General features: G+C 38.3%; 1 protein-coding gene across 1 annotated transcript in view; it reads right to left on the bottom strand.

Moving 5' to 3' along the window:
- zfhx3b (zinc finger homeobox 3b) overlaps nt 1–15,531 on the bottom strand; it is a 452,880-nt gene that overhangs the window by 39,421 nt on the left and 397,928 nt on the right. Inside the window, exons 6-7 of the mRNA XM_072279832.1 lie at nt 4,964–5,088; nt 2,883–3,083 (exon numbers count right to left, since the gene is read on the bottom strand). Coding sequence (XP_072135933.1) covers nt 2,883–3,083; nt 4,964–5,088 — 326 coding nt within the window. The remainder of the gene's footprint in view (nt 1–2,882; nt 3,084–4,963; nt 5,089–15,531) is intronic.

Here is a 15,531-nt window from a genome sequence, read left to right on the forward strand (position 1 = left end):
TTAGTAGGTCACGGTGTGTGGTAGTTTATTAGACTTAAGGAAGGTGCATTGTAGCATTCCACGCAGATCATTGTTAAAGCCAATGTTTCTGTTAACCTGGCAGTATTGTAAACTATAAAATTGATAGGAAAGAGGATGGCTTAATGCAGCAAAATGTGCGTTATTTCATTCCAAAAGGAATTATGATGAAAGGCAATAGAGAATAAAGGATACTGTTCTAAAACATTCACAGGAGAAGGGGTATCCATAAATCAATGAAAGTGGCAAGGCAGGTTGAGAAAGCAGTTAATAAGGCATTCGTCATTTTGGGCTTTATGAATAAATGCAATGACTATGAATGCAGGGAAGTTATGCTGAATTAGGAAATACTAGTCCGGCATCAACTGATTTTTGTTCTCAATTCTGATCATTGTATTATAGGAAGGTGTCAGAGATATTCCAGAAAAGGCATGTGAGCATGGTTCCTGGGATAAGGGACTACAATTACAAAGGTAAATCAAAGAGGCTTAATGTAATCTTTGGTGTAGACAGGGCTCAAGGGGATATTTGATAAAAATAGAGAAACTAGTGAGGAAGTGGGTCTGATTAGATAGTGGAAAGCTATTCCCTATGATGGAGGATTCAAGGAGTAGAGATCACATAAGGAATGACACAATGGTGTTTAATTAACCTGCACATGGTTGCAATTGGGAATCCATTGCCTGTAAACTTGCATTTCGGCCTTCAAAAAGAAATCGCATAAATACATGGCAGAGGAAATTTTACAAGGCTACGAAGAAAGAAATAGGAGAAGAGGTGAGAGACCTGGTTCCTCAGGCTTCCCCTGCCATTCAATTTGACATGACTGATCTGCCTTAGATTTCAACTCCTCTTCTGTGTCAGTTCCTCACAGCCCTGGATACTCCAATCTATCAAAGATTTCTCTCTTTAAATAGCTTCAATGATCAAGCCTGCATAACCCTAATGGGTGAGAATTTCAGAGTTGCACCACTCTCTGCAAGAAGAAATCCCTACACATCTCAGTTTTTAATGACTACTCCCTTATCTTGAAATACCGCCCATTGTTTAAGACTCTCGCATAGATGGAAACACCTCAATATTTATTCTGTTTTGCCCCCTTAAGACCTCACGTGCCCCAGTGAGGTCACTTTTATTCTTCCAAGAGAAAAAGAATACAGGTTCAGCTGCTCTTGTTGCTCAAGATAGGACAATCCTCTCATCCAAAGAATTTGCCTAGTGAATCTCTGATAATGGGTCGAAACATCTGCACAGCACTCCAGGTGTGGTCTTACCTACGTCCTGTAGGAGGAGTCTGAAAGTTATTCTGGTAAATGTGTTGAATGGCTTTGTTTGGTGCTATAATCATTCAATGATTTTATGAAAGCAGCACAATGAAGTAATTAAAAATAAGCACACACTATCCTACACTGTAAAATAGAGGCATAAAGAGCCAGAGAGATACATCGATCCTTTATAAATCATTGATCTGCGTTCAGCTCCAGCCACTGTACTCTAGGAATAATATTTACCAAAATGATGGCAGATTCAACTGTGACTTTAAAAAAGGAGAAAAGTGTCTAGATGCCATGGGAGAAAGGCAGAGGGATAGCATTAAATAAATTAATCTTAAAAGAAACTGGTATGGACTCAGTAGGCTAAATGTTTTCCTACACTCATTTGTCACTTTGTATTTATTCTTAAATGTCACCATCTAAATGGTGTTAAAAATGTCATGATACAATTTTATGCCTTCATTGTGTGATTCAGAAATTAATCAGACTCTTCCAGATTCTTGTACACAGCTGTCATTATCTTCCTTTTCCATTGTGGCAACAACACTTTGCAGGTTACTGTACTATAGTCGCACATGGTTAGAAATGTAGGATATCGCAAACAGGAAGATTTCTTTTTCACTGCAGCTGTAAAACATCCTTCAAAGACATCAGTTGTGCAACCGCATTTAAAAATGATTATTTATTTAGAGTCCAAAGATCCAACTATCTAGACTTCCAAACATTAAATTATCTTTAATTAAAACATTTTGCACAAAAGCTAACAGAAAGTAAATAGTAATTCACATTCAATACATATTTCCTCAATGACAGGAACACAATCAGGTTACATAGTCCTCACACAGTGTACTTCTCTATGTATGTTGATATTTTCTTTGAAAAGTAGTTTAGGCTAAGTTAACAAAAGGTATATATAGACTGGAAAATATCACACTGCTAACAATGTTGATGTACATTAGACATTCAATCTTTATGCTGAATTAGACATTCAATTGTTATGATGAAAATACAGCTCTGATTTCCTCTATTTACAGCTAATAATCTTAAATCTCTTCATTGCTAAGATGAAATTGACAGATATTATAGGTTCAGACAACTGCAATAATATGAAATTGGCTTTTCTATTGGCATTTATGAGTGACTCCAGTGCTTTGATAATCAAATTAATCCAGAGGCGGAACGCTTTGCCTGAGCCAATGAAACCAAGACATAAGATAGCCCTTTCCAGAGAGTATCTTTCATCTATCTCCCCTTCTCCCTTGAATTGTTCTAACTCTACTGTTGAAGTATGGAGTAATAGAGAAATGCACAACTGAAATGTCATTATTGAATAATACTGGTGTTGCATTACTTTGTGCTTTTGCTTATTGCAGATAATGGGAACATCTCATTTCTACTGCAGAAAACAGAAGACCGAAATGTATCTTGCAGTTTAGATTTCCGCTGTTGCTATTAAAGATTTATGTTTCAAAGATTTATCATTTCAACTGACTGCACTAAACATTTTGGTGCAAAAATGCAACTCTGCAGGGAAGAGGAAGTTTCAAGTCTCATATAATTGAGGCAATGTATCATGGACTCGGCACTTACCGCCATGATGAGTTTTTCAACACAGTCAGGAGCCACACTGTGCAGGTGGGTCAGGTGTAACTGTAGGTGGATCTTGTTGTTTAGCATATCCTGACAGAGAGGGCAGCGCAGCATGGGCTGCACAGAATGCTGCGACAGTACATGCATTCTGATGCGGTTTACATCAGTGTTACTGTATTTGCAGTATGGACATTGGTACATCTATGGATAGAAGACAAAAGAAAGTCAGAATTTTCCACAACACTACTACAAATACCATCAAACAGCTTTTCCTTACAATGTTTTATTTTACAATATTTGATTAACGCAACCTTTTTCCTTCCTAAAGCCATCAAATTTATCCACCATTCCCGTTCACAGAGAAAATAGACAATGTGCTTCTAGACTCTAAATAATGCTTGTTTATAGACTTCTTGAAAGACTGTCAGAGAACCCCAGCCAATCTCCTTCTAAGCATATCTTCCCAATGATAAACATCCAGTCTTGTCTTCATCTCAACCATCTTACTGGAATAAGATCACGTTATTGCTAATTGCTGCATTATTTACAAAGTGTATTTTGATTTGTTTCTTAATTTTGACACATTATGCTTTCCCAGGTATTTATATTTTGCATTCCATCTACTTCACTAGAAAGAAAATATATTTTCTTTTTCTCTGCCTGAAAGCTATGCTTTGCTTCCCCTCTTTCCCAGCTGAATTAAGGCTTAGCATTGACTGAGCTAATATGGAGAGCTCTGGCCTCTGAATATTGCTTGTCATCCAGCAGGATAAAGCTGCAGAAAATATGGGCTGTCTAATGTGCCACTTGGCTCAGAGGAGAGGTAATGCATTGAACTGCCCTCGGAGCTAAACATTTGATATTGGAAGAGTAGTAATTGCAGTTTTATTCTACTGTTCTAGATTGCTCAGAAATACCTCAATGTACTCACAGAATCACAAAATTACATTCATCCTGTTATGGCTGTGCTGGAGACCTGCACCCTCTCTTCATATGATTTCCCATGATTTTATTTAGCTTTCTTCCATATTCCCTCTCAGGGGTTCCCAGACTGGGGTCCATGGACCTCTTGCTTAATGGCATTGATCCATGGCATAAAAAGTGCTGGGGACCCTTGTTCTAGATAGAGCAAACTGCTGTGAAATCTACCACTTAATTTGTTAAGAGAAATTTGTCAGGTATTCTACACGCCGCCAAATCTCAAAAATTATAATGATAAATGGTTGATTAATTTGGTTTTGCTGGTGTTAACTGAGAGAAGAATGATGACTAAGATGCTGAGAAACTCATTCTTCTCTCTCTAATGCAGTGTTGTAGATCATCATGGTATATCTTAAGAATAATAACACAATTGACTTAATATACAACTGCAGGAGCTAAAAGAATGATGAGCTCTTTCAAAGGAGTACTAAGAACTGAATTACTGGGATGAAGAGGTGTAAGAGATAAAATTCAGCATAAATCTGCAAGACACAGGGTAAACATTAAATGCACTTGCAACCTAGAGAGACAGTAGGTTAATGTTCCATTTACAGAGTCTACCATAGCCTCCCATCCAAACTTAGAAAACCAAGGTTATGGTTTATATATGTTGGATTAAGCTTTTCTCATTCCCCCTTTAGTTACCAATAAAGCCATTACAGACTTCCAGCATTTTGCCGCCTTATTGATAACTGTTAGGAAATGCTTTTGCATTGTAAGAATGAGCTTGTCCTTTGTATCATATCAAAGAATAAAAAAAAGATACAATGGGCATGAAGAAATTTACTTCAGAGACAAAGAAAAAACACCATTTGTTAAGAAGGATAATGCACAATCAACAGAAACCAAATAAGGTACATGTTCTTAAACAGCAAGTAGTGAAGTAAATGCACAGCAAGATGTAGAACTTTCAGCTGGCACAGATAAGGATGAAAGTGTTGAGGTGCTTCAAAATAAAAATAAGGTAAACTGGTGTATAAAAAGACAAATTATAATAATTATACATGGAGAAATGAATTAAGGTGACTCAAGTTCAAAGATTCTGAGATCCAAATGCAATTTGTGATTTCCCTCTGGTCCTTGATATCCTTGATATCTACCTGTTCTGTGCTCGTTTCTTCCGATGACCGAGGCCTTTTTGAAGAAAGAGGAGATTCCATGCTTTCTGGTAGTGGCGGTCGCTTTGTGGAGGCCGAGTCCAGTTGTTCTTTGTCCCCTACAGATACTGTAATCAAAGAGAGAGTTAAGTTTAGGTCCATGCCACTAAACTGATTGATATCTATAGTAAAATAGATCTTACAGTTGTGATGTGAGGAGATAAAGACAATGCCTGCAGGATATGAAAAAGGGACATATTAAAAAAAAAATCACAATTTAGGTATTTTCAAACAATACTAAACTCTCTCACCAAATATGCCAAAATCCCAAGTCATTTTGATTATAAAACTTGCTTCATCCAAACCAGAAAATAAAAAAGATGCAATTTTATACAGTGAAATTATATGTAGATATGTGTGGCCCTAAAGACTCTAGGCCCTCAGAGAGAAAATATTGTCAAATGTTTATCCTAAATGTTTGTCCCTTTATTTTTACTGATCTCTATTTCTAGATCCTTCCACAAGAGGTTACAGCTCCACATCCACTTTACCTAGATCCTGAGGAACTTATATATTTAAATATAGATCCCCTTACAATCTTACAAACTCTAGCAGAAATAAACAAAAAGCCTGCCTAATATTTTCTCATGACACTTTGCCAATTCCAGTTATTAGTCCAGTAAACCTCTGAACTGCCTCCAAAGAATTTACATCCTTTTTGTATAACGTACACAGAATTCCAGACATGATTTCACCAATGCCCTATATAACTGAAACAAATCCTGCCTAATTTTGAGACACAAAAGAAAGTAGATGCTAGAATCTGGAGCAACTCTCTGCTGGAGGAACTTAGTGGGTCAAGTAGCATCTGTGGAGGTAAAGAATTTTTAATGATGCAGGGTTTTGACCTGAAGCATTGATAATTCCTTCCCGCTCCCCCCACCCTTAAGATGCTGCTTGACCTAATTTTGAAATCATTCCTCTAACAATGAACAGCAACATTCTGTTAGTTCTCATAATTAATTGCTATATCTGCATACTTTTACAACTCGTGTTTTGTTTCCAATTCCAAAACAGAATATTTAACAAATTTGTACAATGTACTGAATTCGTCAACTTATGAGACTTTTTATCCACCCTCCCACCTGACCTTTTGCTGTCATTTAATACATCCCCTTCAAAACTTATTTCTCACCCATCTTTGTTCATCAGCACATATGCTTACTGTGCCATCAGTTATCTTTATGCCTTCTATCCAAATATCGAAAAGCTAAAATTTCAAAGTTGATAACTACGGTTTACTACAAGCTACACATTTTAACTTTGGTTTACCACAGATGAGGGATTTTTTTTTCTTTCTCAGTGGAATGTATCTACTCTACATATTTGGAAAAATTCACTTAAATATCTGACACAGCATCGTGATTGACTGATCCCTTAACCTGGTTTGCTTGTTCATTTCAACTAATTCTGCCTTTTGTGCCCTCAAATTCCATAATTGTGAATTAAATTAAAAGTTGATTTATTTATAGATGCTGAGATTTGACAGAAATTCTAATGCACATATTTACATTTCTATTTCACTAAAGTAACTTCATATTGATTGATATGAATTACAAGACCTATGATTTCACATACTACAAAATATTTAACATTTTATTATAAATATTCTGAAATATTGTGCTGTGATGAACTGGGGCTGTACTGACAGGAATTATTCCAGTTAATGGCTGGACCTGAATTCAGTCCAGTTGTTGATGATTCAAAAATAACAATAAGTTGGAAATCATTTAATTTATTAATGTCATTACACACGGCCATAAAGGATACGTGATTCAGGAACGGGCCATTCAGCCCAACCAGTCCATACCTGCATTAATGTTCTACTTGAGCTTCCTTCTGTTTCCATCTGGCATAACCTTTATTTGCTTGCCCAGCCTCCTCTACGTTACTTAAAATGGTTGAAGCAAATTCTATTTAGATAATAAAATGTCTTTTGAATTCCTGGTTGGATTTTTTGATGACTGTCCTATTTTGATGAACTATGGTTTTGCTGTTTCACACAGTTGGAAAGTTCTGTCTGCATCCACTCTTTTAAAACTTTAAAAACCTCTCCACAAATGACGTCCAGTCTGTTCATCCCTTCTAGGTAACCCCTCCTTGTAACTCCTGTATCTCCATTTTCATTCTATGCTGATCAAAACTGCAAGCAATATTCCAAGTATAGTGAAGCCCAAATTCAACAGAAGTTTGGTGTTTCTTGTCTTCCAATCTTTCTAGTGTTTGGTTTGCCATTTTTCAGTGTTAATAAGGTTGTGCCACAAATCAGCATGCGTGTATGAGCTCAGTAAAATGAGCTGACTGATATATGAGACATAAGCAGTACATGTGGTTTCAAGAGTTCCTAACTGACTCTTTCTGAACTAGAAACCACTATAGAAAGAAGTTAGTTACAGACACAATCAACATAGCAACCTAACAATAATAATCATTGCTCAACACCCACGTTACATTTGAAGCACTATTTCCTAACAAATAAGAAAAGTATAATGCATTTACAAATGTTAAAAGTTTAGCTGAGTTACTGGTTGCCACACTTTGATTGCAACAGTGCTGTTGTTACAAATGTTAAAACCACAGATTCACCCTGTTTGGGAGATCGTCTAATTCTGGACCCAACAATAGTGTCTCACCATGAGTCTCATTACAGTAATCAAATTTGAATGATAGATGAATTCGCTTCAGTAACATATTTGATCTCACAGACTTGTTATTCTCCCAGGTATTGTTCATTGGGACTAAGTAGACTTAAATGCAAACTTTGATGAATTTTTCTTCATTTTCTCTAGATCATTCCTAGACCTATAAATATCAACATATCCCATATCCCATCTCATCATCTAAGATCTATCAGGAGGGCACAATGCATGAAGTCTAAATTGTGCAGACTGAATCCCTTTTGCTTATGGGTTTTGCTGTGGCGATTCTTCTGTTTTAATTGCTTCTCTTTACCTTCTCTTTAACAATGAGATTAATGATACTCATTTGCTTTGAGTATTGAATTTCTTAGCATTTTGCTGGATTAAATTCTCTTGTATAGAGTGGCATTCTTCCGTAGCTTAAGTGTCGCAACTTGATGTTTCAAGCAACCTTCTGTAATCTTTATTGCTTCCTTTGGACCTTTTCACTGCCTCAAGAAATTAAAAAAACTATTCTTAGATTCCATTGCTAACCCATAAAGTAAAATGATCTAACCTGCGAAAAGGATCTGGTGCTTTCCCAGCATATATGACAGATAAACTCTTCTCGGACTTGCAACCGGGTACACAGGTTCTGAAGAAGATGGCAGAGTTTGTCATCAAAATGATAGTTATAATTGATACCAATACTCGGCTGGAAGCCCGAGTAGAGTTTATTCATGATCTAACCTGTGTCTTGATACACTTCAATCAGGATTTCTCTGTTTTGCAAAGATGGACCTTAATTCCTCTACTATCAGCCAGCTGGTGGTGTAGTGGCATCAGCGCCAGACTTTGGAGCGAAGGCTCCCAAGTTTGAATCCAGCCGGCTCCCTTGTACGCTTTCCATCTGTGTTGGGTTGAACGTCAAGCTAGCAACTCAGCCTCGTAAAAATAAGAAAGCCTGCAAAAAAAAAAAAACGCCGTCATGACGGCGTCCCGATTACTCCATTCGGAGTTAAGGGCTTTCTTCTTCTTCCTCCTCTACTACGTTCTGCGATAATACATGATCCTAAATGCTTGACTTCAAATGGGTACCAATTACCACTAAGAAGTTATCCACTTCCTTTTCACAATAATTAGTAGGCCACTTCCGTGCCTAAAAATTGTGTTCCAACTCTATACCAAATGTATCAATAATCTATGATTTTGTTCATACCAGATTAATAGACAAATCTGCTAGCCACTGCCTCTGATATAAACTATATCAAGTGTTCTACAAGGGGTAGGCTTCGTAACCCCCAATAACAACTTTTGTGTTAATATCTTTACACTGGTAGATAGTGTTTGCTATGTAATGATTTCATATCTCCATTCAGATGTGGTTCTGAATCTATCCATCTGTTTAATCTGCATCCAAATATTTTTTTCTCAATGGAATCTTCCTGCATGACTCATGCTCCTTCTACTGCCTCAACGAGTTTAAATTTTGTTTCCTTATATTAAATTCTTATGAGGTTTTCATTGGGCATTTAAACAAGACATCCATCATGGTTCTTAGCCTGGAAGCTCTGTACTCAATGCCATTGCCATATCAAGACAAGAAAGGAGTCCCACTTCTGCATCCGGTTTCATTTATAATCCCTCCTGCATGCTTTTTCTCAACTCTTTGTTGGAGTTTGTTGCTTCGTTCATAAGAATGTTGTCTATTCTCCACCCCATTATGTCCAATGTTGGCTTCAGCTGTTAAATAATGGCAGTGGGTCATTGGCAATAAAATGACTTAATATAAGAGATTATCCTGTAGGAAGCATCTCTGCCCGGGACTCAATAGGAAAATGGCTTGTGTTAAAGAAAATAGCAATACCAACGGTTTTCTAAGAATGTAACCTCTCGGTCACCTATATCTGACCATATTTCTGCTAACAAGAACAATTTATTATATTTGCCTATGGCCTCATTTGAAGCATTTTCCTCTTTGCCCTCACCTTCAATAATATAATTAACCCCTATTATTAATTAATAATACAGCTGACCCACCAAAGTAGTCGTATAATGAAATGATGTTCTCAATGTCTGTGACTATTCACTATCTTCATCTTCAGTATACGGTATATGTACTGTGGGCTGTTAAATCAACTAGAGAATATTTAAGCGTATGCAATGGGGAACTCAAACCAAGAATTGAAGGTTTTTTTTCATAGGCTGTTTCTGCAATTTTCTATAAAACACTGTTGCACTCTATAGAGTCGCTGGCCACATCATACAATCTTTAAAGGAGTGACAGTCTAAAATAATAATCATTCTTCATGACCACTGCCACATACATTATATGAAGGTTTATACAGCACGAACTTGAAGAGTCTTCAGCAACCTCGGTTTTTATTTGTACCAGAGGCAAAAATCTATGAATGCAAGTTTCTCGTTCTACTGACCAAAGCCTATTTACTTTGTTCTGTTCCATCCCAAAGGAATACTTAAGAATAGATACTTGAAAATATTTTGTTCATATATTGGCATTTTTAGTAAGCAGGGTGGTTGAAAGAACAGGTGGCTTATAGTTCATTGACAGGCTGGATTTGGAAAGGATGTTTCCTCTTGTGGGAACCCGAAACTAGGCGTAACCATTTAACTAGAGGCCCAACATATTAGCACTAAAGGCGAAACTGAAACATTTGCGACTATGTTCAGCCAGAAGTTTTAAATAGGTCATTCATTGTGGCTTTCTCCTGAGATCTCCAACATCACAGAAGCCAGTCTTCGGTCAATTTGAATCATTCCACTTGATATCAACACATGACTGAGAACAAAAACAGAAACAAATGATATCCATAAAACTGTAAGACAAAGGAACAGAATTAGGCCATTTGGCCCATTGAGTCTGCTCCACCTTTTCTTCATGGCTGATTTATTATTCCTTTCAACTCCATTCTCCTGCCTTCTCTCCATAACTGTTGATGCCCAGGCTAATCATTAACCTTTCAACCTTTGCTTTAAATGTACTCAAAGACTTGGCCTCCACAGCCACGTGTAGCAATGAACTGCACAGGCTCACCACTCTTTGGCTCACGAAATTCCTCTTCACCTCTCCTCTAAATGGACGCCCCTCTGTTTTGAGACTGTGCCCTCTGGTCCTGGTCTCACACATTATAGGAACCATACCCTCCACATCCACTCTGTCTAGACCTTTCAACTTGATAGGTTTGAATGAGATCCCCTCTCATTCTTCTAAACTCTAGCGAGTACAGGTCCAGAGCCATCAAATGCTTCTCACTTGGTAGCCCTTTCCTTCTCATGAACCTCCTCTGGACCCTTTTCAATGTCATCCCAACTTTTCTTACATAAGATATGCTGGCCTTTATAAATCAGAGCATTGAGTATAGGAGTTGGGATGTAATGTTGAAATTGTACAAGGCATTGGTGAGGCCAAATTTGGAGCATTGTGTACAGTTTTGGTCACCGAATTATAGGAAAGATGTCAACAAAATAGAGAGAGTACAGAGATTTACTAGAATGTTACCAGGGTTTCATCACCGAAGTTACAGAGTTGGGTCTTTATTCTTTGGAACGTAGAAGGTTGAGGGGGGACTTGATAGAGGTATTTAAAATTACGAGGGGGATAGATAGAGTTAACGTGAATAGGCTTTTTCCATTGAGGGTGGGGGAGATTCAGACAAAAGGACATGAGTTGAGAGTTAAAGGGCAAAAGTTTAGGGGTAACATGAGGGGGAACTTCTTTACTCAGAGAGTGGTGGCTGTGTGGAACGAGCTTCCAGCAGAAGTGGTTGAGGCAGGTTTGATGTTGTCATTTAAAGTTAAATTGTACAGCTATATGGACAGGAAAGGAATGGAGGGTTATGGGCTGAGTGCAGGTCGGTGGGACTAGGTGAGAGTAAGTGTTCAGCACGGACTAGAACCACCGAGATGGCCTGTTTCCGTGCTGTAATTGTTATATGGTTATATAAGGGGCCCAAAACTGCTCAAAATACTCCAAGTGTGGTGAAGTGCCTTATAAAACCTCAGCATTATGGCCTTGCTCTTATATTCTAGTCCTCTTGAAATGAATGCTAACATTGCATTTGCCTTCCCTATCACTGGCTCAACTTGCAAGTTAGCTTGTAGGGAATCCTGCATAAGGAGTCTCTTTGCACCTTGGATTTTTCAATTATCTCCCTGTTAGAAAATACTCTACCCCTTTTTTCCTTCTACCAAAGTGCATGACCATACACTTCTCTACACTATATTCCATCTGCCACTTCTTTACCCATTCTCCGAATCTATCTAAATCCTTCTGCAGATTTCCTGCTTCTTCAATAATATCTGTTCCTCAACCTATCTTTGTACCGTCTGCAAACTTGGCCACAAAGCCATCAATTCTGTCATCCAAATCACTGACGTAGAACATGACATATACCTGTAGCACTGAAGACCTGCATTCTAGAATGATCTGCACATCCAGCCAAGCAGTTTTAGTACAGTCACAGTTCTGATAACTACACACAATGTGGAAAATTTCTCAGAAATATCCTCTTTACTTAAAGCAGGACAAATCCAGTCTGGTTAAATACCATTCAATCAGTTTACACTCAATCATCAATAAAGAAATGGAGGGTGTTGTCAGTAGTGTTGTCAAGCAGCTTTTACCAACATCCTGCTCACCAGTGCTCAGTTTGGGTATTGACGACTTCCAGGGCTAGACCTGATCACAGACTTGATCCAAATGCAGACCAGAGACCTGAATTCCAGAGCAGAGATGGGGGTGACTGCCCATAACAACAAGCCTGAAACACTTAGTCAAATTTGGCATCTAGGAGTCCTTAAGTCAATGGAAATTGTCCCAAAACTGGAGTTACATCTTGCACAATGGATCAAAGTTTTGGTTGTTGGAGTCACAGGGCATCATTGCAAGAGTTTCTTGTGGCAATTTCAGAGGCCGAAGCAGCTTCCAGCCATTCATCAATGACTCTACTTCCATTATTTAAGCAGATGTGGGCATGTTTGCTGTTGATTACACAATGTTCAGTTCTGTTCACATCTCTTCAAGCAAGCAGTGCAGTGTATGTCTGCACGCAGTAAGGGGGCAATGTTTAGGGGCAGTGTAATAAATTATAAATAATAATTATGCCACAAAAACATCAGACATTAACCATCAAAACAACAAGTCTAAATCATCTTTCTTGGCTAACACCCCGCACCAGCATCCTGGACTAACCACATAAACAATGTTTACAACAGTACGTCAGAGACTGGGGTATGCTGTGGTGAGTGGCTTACTGCCTTTACAGATCATGTGGCAGGATTGTCATTGAACACTCTCCATCTGGCTGGAGAAGTACAGTTTCAACAATACTCAGCAAACTCAAAACAAAGACAGACAAGGGCTTCAGGTGCTAGGTGCAACCAGCTGCAATTTCCCCTGTAGGATATGCACCACCCTGACTGGAAATATGCTGCCATATCTTCACTGTCACTGGATCTAAGTCCTGGAATTCTCTCAGTAGTGGTGTGGGAGTACCTCAATAGAGAGGCTGAAGCAGTTCAAGAAAGTGACTCACACTGCCTTCTCAAAGGCAATTAGAAATGGGCAATGATTGCCTGCCTAGTCTCTGATGTCTAGATTTTGAAAAATAAATTTTAAAAGTCCAAAGTTCAAAACTTGATACAGGCTAAATTAACTGTTCCCAGAAATGACAAGGGAAGCACTTCGATTACAGCATTATAACAGCAGTTATGCTACTGGCCAAGTAATCCAGATGCTTGGATTAACGATCTGATGACATGATGAGCTCAGATCCTATTATCGGAAATTCAAATTCAGTTAATTAAATAAATCTGGAATAAAAGTCTTGTATAGAGATTTGTCTTTGCTGCTTGAGGTAAGCATGCACAATGGGGACGGCTGCCTGTTAAGATTCTGTATCTGCAATTTGAGGTGCTTGGCATCTCAAAGAAATGGCATACTCAACTCATGGAACTACAAAGGACTACGTGCATCCTTAACCAGAAAGGACTGGCCCAGAGCTTTGCATATTCAGACGTTACTGCCAAGCAACTGGTGGATGGAGGTGGCATTGTTTTGGGTCCCATCTTCAATGGGAGCAAAACACGCATATAAATGCAAATGATAAGGCTGAAGAGTTTTCCTCCCTTCTTACTTAGTGCAGATGGATGTATCATCACAGATGCCAGCCTTCATCTAATCTGATATACTCCATGTAATGTCAAGAAACAGCAGTGGACGAAGGATATAGCAGAGGCAACTAGTTGTGCCTTTAACCTAACTGTTTCAATGTAGCTACACAGTGATACCTGCCTGACAACGTGGAAAGTTGCCCAAGAATGTCCTGTCCACCAAAAAAAGTCCAATCTGAGAAATTACCATCCCTCTAGATAACGCTGTGTAAAAAAAATGATGGAAGGTGGTAGCAATAGTTTTATCATGTAACACTTATGAATAATTAACACTGAGTTCCGCAACTATATCGCTCAGCCCCAGTTTCATTGTAGCCCTGGTCCAAATACTGCCCTTTTGTTTAAAGAAGTGAGTTAAGAGTAACGGCCCTTGACATCAACTCACCATTAGACCAAGTACAGCATTTAAGGAGCCTAAATAAATTTAAGTCAATGGAGTCAGGCAGAAAACTCTTCTTTGGATTGACTTACACCAAGTAAGAAAGAATTAGACAAGCCACATAAATAACTGGCTAAAAGAGATCGTCAGAAGCTCAGTGTTCTGAAGCGAGTGACTCACCTCCTGACCTCCCAAAGGTAGAAAGTCAAGAGTGTGATGAAATATTCTCCACTTGCATAGATGAATGCTTGCCACTTGACACCACCAGGGTAAACCAGTCTATTTATAGACAATCCATTAGTCTATCCATTCACCCATTCACTGGCCGTGTGGTGTTCTGGAGAACTATTTGTTTCGGAGACACTGGTTGTACCACCTATGTATGCTGGCATACTCGTTAGAAGTTTCTTTGAGAGGACTTCGTCAGCATCACCTTTGAAACTTGCACTCTCTACCATATGGACAAAGAACAGGATTACTACTATCCCTCCACTTACCAATAATTAACACAAAATCTGACCTATACTGTAAATGTATTGTATTTTCTCCTATTTTCTTATAAGGGAGGTGGCCATTTGGTCCAATATGACTGTGTTGTTTTCAGACCATTCCCATCAATCCCAATCCCCCACTTTAATCCCTTTATTTTACATCTTTGCGATGTGCCTGTCAACTCCATCCCCATTCCATCCATCTGCCATCCATCTGCACCGGGAGTAATTTGGTGTAGCTAATTAATCAACCAGTAACTTATCATCACCTGGTCAAAATTTTGGAAAACTTAATCTGATAACAGTGGATGAGTACATTTATTGACCACAGCAGCGCAAAGAGGCAGTTAATAACTATAATCAGAGGAGCTGTTTGTGGTCAACCATTTGTTTCCCAGCAGCACCTAAATCCTGCGAATGAAGATAAAACTATTGACATGGTCAGTCTGGACTCTTATTCCTGAAAGCTTTTCAATCAAAAGGTGCCAGCTTATGTCATTGTTCAAGGACATGATAAAAAGTATATTGGATTGATGTAAGTATGCTAAATATGGGTTGTGAACTTGCATGCTTTTGGTCTGTTCACTAAACTACACAATGTGCTTCCCAACACCTACCACAGGAGGTTCAGAAAGGACCTTTGATACTTGAACACATCTTTCCTTCTACTTATATCCCAAACACTTGCTCAAATCCTGTACAGTTCTTTGGTCTGTAGTTTGATTTAAATATTTTTTTCAATCCACTGATGATTTTGCTTGGCCTGAACCCTCACCAACTTTTTACTAAGTAAGATTTCAACTATAGCTTTAATTGGAAACACTTAAATAA

Source organism: Mobula birostris, chromosome 15 (genome assembly GCF_030028105.1).
Source record: "Mobula birostris isolate sMobBir1 chromosome 15, sMobBir1.hap1, whole genome shotgun sequence".
In the NCBI taxonomy this organism is placed as follows: Eukaryota; Metazoa; Chordata; class Chondrichthyes; order Myliobatiformes; family Myliobatidae; genus Mobula; species Mobula birostris.